The sequence below is a fragment of the Cladophialophora immunda genome (genome assembly GCF_000835495.1).
Source record: "Cladophialophora immunda strain CBS 83496 unplaced genomic scaffold supercont1.141, whole genome shotgun sequence".
Classification (NCBI taxonomy): Eukaryota; Fungi; Ascomycota; class Eurotiomycetes; order Chaetothyriales; family Herpotrichiellaceae; genus Cladophialophora; species Cladophialophora immunda.
The window spans coordinates 1-3,258 of record NW_015622681.1 but is presented as its reverse complement, the minus strand read 5'-3'; the positions used below and the strand labels follow the sequence as shown (position 1 = coordinate 3,258).

The following is a 3,258-nucleotide window of genomic DNA, read 5'->3' as shown; positions in this document are numbered from 1 at the left end:
GTCGCAAGACCTCCTGGCACTAGGCGCAATCAGGTAACGCCTGAAGCGCACGTAAAACGGCAACTGTCTCAGGCGCAACAGCTATCTTCTCGAGCCCATCGCGATATCCCTTCGAGGCTTCGACGTTGGGTAGGGCGGCGGTGATCTCTTCGGACTTGTGAGCATGTCGGTCGAACCCACAGTCAAGGGATGACACCGATGTGGCTTTGTGAGGAATAGGTTCACAAAAAGTATCAGACCACAATACTGAATATAAAGTCGAGATTAGGGCCGGACATATAGAACTTAGTACCGTAACGAAGACTAAAAATAGGATATGACATATTTCGAGTTGGAAACATCAACGCGCTCTAGCCTACGAGTTCGCTCCGTTATGGTACGCCATCTCGACTCTACTCCAAGGCACTCGGTGCATAGCCGGGCTTTGCCGGATGGACGTTGAACATCCCCGTGTAGAGCTGCTTCAGCGGCGTCATAATCACAACAAGCTAGGTGCTTGTTCAATCTACGCTCCTCCTTCAATCCCCGCTGGCGCGGCAATCTAATCCTCGTACCTTCAGGGTAGAGTTCAGAGTCACTAGATGCGGAGGTACCGAGGTCTGATTGAGTTTTGCAAGCAGTGAGGGTAGGTGTCGCAGGCGTCTTATGCGACTCTCCAGGAGGGAGATCCGAGCGAACGCGTTTCTCGCTCGGTACGTCACGTAGTTCATCATCCCCATCTAGGCTTCTCAATCTCTTCCGTGGACTCGGGGAATATAGCAACAGCAGTGTTAACGAACACAAACGCCTCGCTGACAACTGCAGGCATGTCAATGCGCGTATTGTGATATCTAGGTCCCAAGTTGTGGGTTGGGTTGAGAAAATGCGGCACCCATTTCCCTTGCTTGCGAGCAAATATGAAGGTGCCCTTGTCCAATTCCGTGTGTACGTCTTGTCGAGGCGCAACTGCGTTGGCCATGTCATCCACAGAAGTGGCTCCCGAAAGGGTTGCGCTGATATTGTATCAATCCAACTCTTCTCGAGTAAACCAATCCACAGCCCACCGGGGACGCAAATGTGCGCGCTCCATCCCGTCTGCCCATCCGGTCACCCGGCACGTCTTATCACGATCCCTGACTGCTTGAGACATGCTTGATACCGAAGCACTAGAGTCAAAGAACGGCGTCATCCCGGAGTCATCAAAGGTCCATCCAGGCGGAGGTCGACCGTGTGGGAAGGTTAGATGGTCCAAAAATAGGACCACAGGCCATTGCGGGTCAGGAAGATGATAATAGTAGTCTGGTTTGGTGAGGACAGCTTCGAGGTCGGCCGGTACTCTCGTCCCATTCTTTTCCTCCGACAGCCACCCATCCCAAGCTCCACCTGCTACAATACCACATAAAAGAAGCAAAGTGCCATGGCGAATGCCACCGGATTCGCCGTCAAATGCGGATATCTCGAATAGGCGAGTTGACTCGTAGCCTGGATGATGGACGGTTACAAGGTGATGCGCATATTTCGCGTCTGCCTGGTGAATGAGATGGTTCGTAGAGTTCGATCGGGGAACACTGCAATTCTTCAGCGTCTTCAGCCGTATGTCATGGTCATCACTGTCCCAGTAGTAGAATAATGCGGGCGTGTTTTGATGCGTGCTAGATGCGGATAAGCTACTCGGCACGTGACTTTTCAGTCACGAGAGGGCATCAAAGTCACGTGTCAGCACGTGTCATGCAAAATTTTCGCCAAGCGCCAGGCCTTTTCCATCTGCAAACCAGCATCATCAAGTGTTTCCTGCTCAGCAAATTTGCTGAGATTCATGTCTCTTTCTCCCCGTCCTACGCTCTGCTCGACACTTCATCGGACCATCCCGGCACGATGCGCTATTGACAAGATCAATAGTAACCTTCTTTTTAGGGTAAGCGATTGACTATGGCGTTGGGCTACTAGGGTAGGTGCAGGACTCTGTGATTTCGCTCATTGACAACGCGGAAACCACGATGGAAGATAGTTTGCACCCCCTCTTCTACACTTCAGAGCTCTTGGCCTTATACTCGTTTCCCGAATTTTGCTGCAAAATGGCTTCTTCTGTCTCTCAACCTCGACACGGATTTTCGGCATTATACTACGCTTTGCGCCTTGCGCCCGGTTCGAACCCGTTCGTACGTATTGGGTACCTCAAGACCCACGCCACCGCTCATTCCAGTCGGCAGTATCCTTACGCTTGGGTACAAACCAACCCGAATCCGCTTTGGTATCTGGAGATTTCTACCGACAGCGTCCAGGATGGCTACCCTCATCGAACTCCCAGCCGAACTTCACATACCTATCGCCTCTCATCTCGAACTTTGCGACCTTCTATCCCTTCGCCAGTCCTGTAAAGCATTGTACAGACACGAAATCTACCGCGAAAAAATTAGAAAAGAGCTACGTTGTCTCGACGCGCAAACCAAGAATGCTGCCGAAAAATGCGAGAAATGGTTGCCCAGCGGATCCGGCCTCCTGATCGCAATTGCTGGATACGAGACTGCTCGTAATCCTATCCTCGTTAGTAATTGGCTCAGGCATGCGGAACAAGAGCAGGTACCCAGCATTGCGGCGTCTTGGGCTAGCGACCGAACGAAAATGCGCTTGTATTGCGGTTCATGCATGGCGATGAAGCTGCTCGCCGCCTTTCCGTACGCAGATGTTCGGTCGAATAGAAAAGACCACCGAAGTGTGAGCTGGAAAGATATTCGACGATGGAACCCCTCTTGCAAGAGCAAGCAGACCAACTGCCCAACTCTTCACGCGCAGGAATCCGGTGCTGGTCAATGTGGAGATTGCCGGATCAGTGCAGGGTACCGGGGCTGGCTCCGTTTAGGTCCGTTCGCGGCCGAGATGATCATTCGATGCGAAACATGCCATCGGATAAAACGGATGGCTGGCAACGATCCAGGCTGCACCAAGTGGCTTCGACAAGGGAACGAGTGTTACGAGTGTCATATTCAGCGTCCTAAGTACCGGGAAATATACAGGCTGTTGGAAATCGAGGAGGCGAAATTTGCACGGGCGGAGCAGAGGCTCAAGAAGGCACGGATGCTTTTGAACCGGCAGGTACCGCCGAGCGTGGAACAGGCGAAACGGTCGATTCGGTCCCGGGTCAAGCGCAAAAGGATTCCGTAGAGTTATCTTTGCGGAGCGATCATGGGTATCACACATTTGATCAGCCTAGTGGTGAAATGGCTTTCGTAATCTGCGGCGTCGAGGGTGTTCAATCCGACCAAGGTTGCCCCCCCCCCC

General features: G+C 52.4%; 2 protein-coding genes across 2 annotated transcripts; one reads left to right on the top strand and one right to left on the bottom strand.

Moving 5' to 3' along the window:
* Positions 1–355: 355 nt before the first annotated feature.
* On the bottom strand, positions 356–1,797 carry PV07_12784 (uncharacterized protein; the record flags this gene model as incomplete). Its single annotated transcript, XM_016400350.1, has 3 exons — positions 356–992; positions 1,044–1,646; positions 1,703–1,797. 3 exons carry the CDS (start codon positions 1,795–1,797, stop codon positions 710–712), a joined length of 981 nt encoding a protein of 326 aa, XP_016242005.1. The 3' UTR covers positions 356–709.
* PV07_12783 (uncharacterized protein) lies at positions 1,773–3,258 on the top strand. The gene is made up of 2 exons (XM_016400349.1): positions 1,773–2,138; positions 2,190–3,258. The coding sequence occupies exon 2, from the start codon at positions 2,263–2,265 to the stop codon at positions 3,139–3,141; it is 879 nt and encodes a 292-aa protein (XP_016242004.1). The 5' UTR covers positions 1,773–2,138; positions 2,190–2,262; the 3' UTR covers positions 3,142–3,258.

Excerpts from the sequence above, each read along its gene's own strand:
- PV07_12783 (XM_016400349.1), top strand. The coding sequence starts at position 2,263 with ATGGCTACCCTCATCGAACTCCCAGCCGAACTTCACATACCTATCGCC.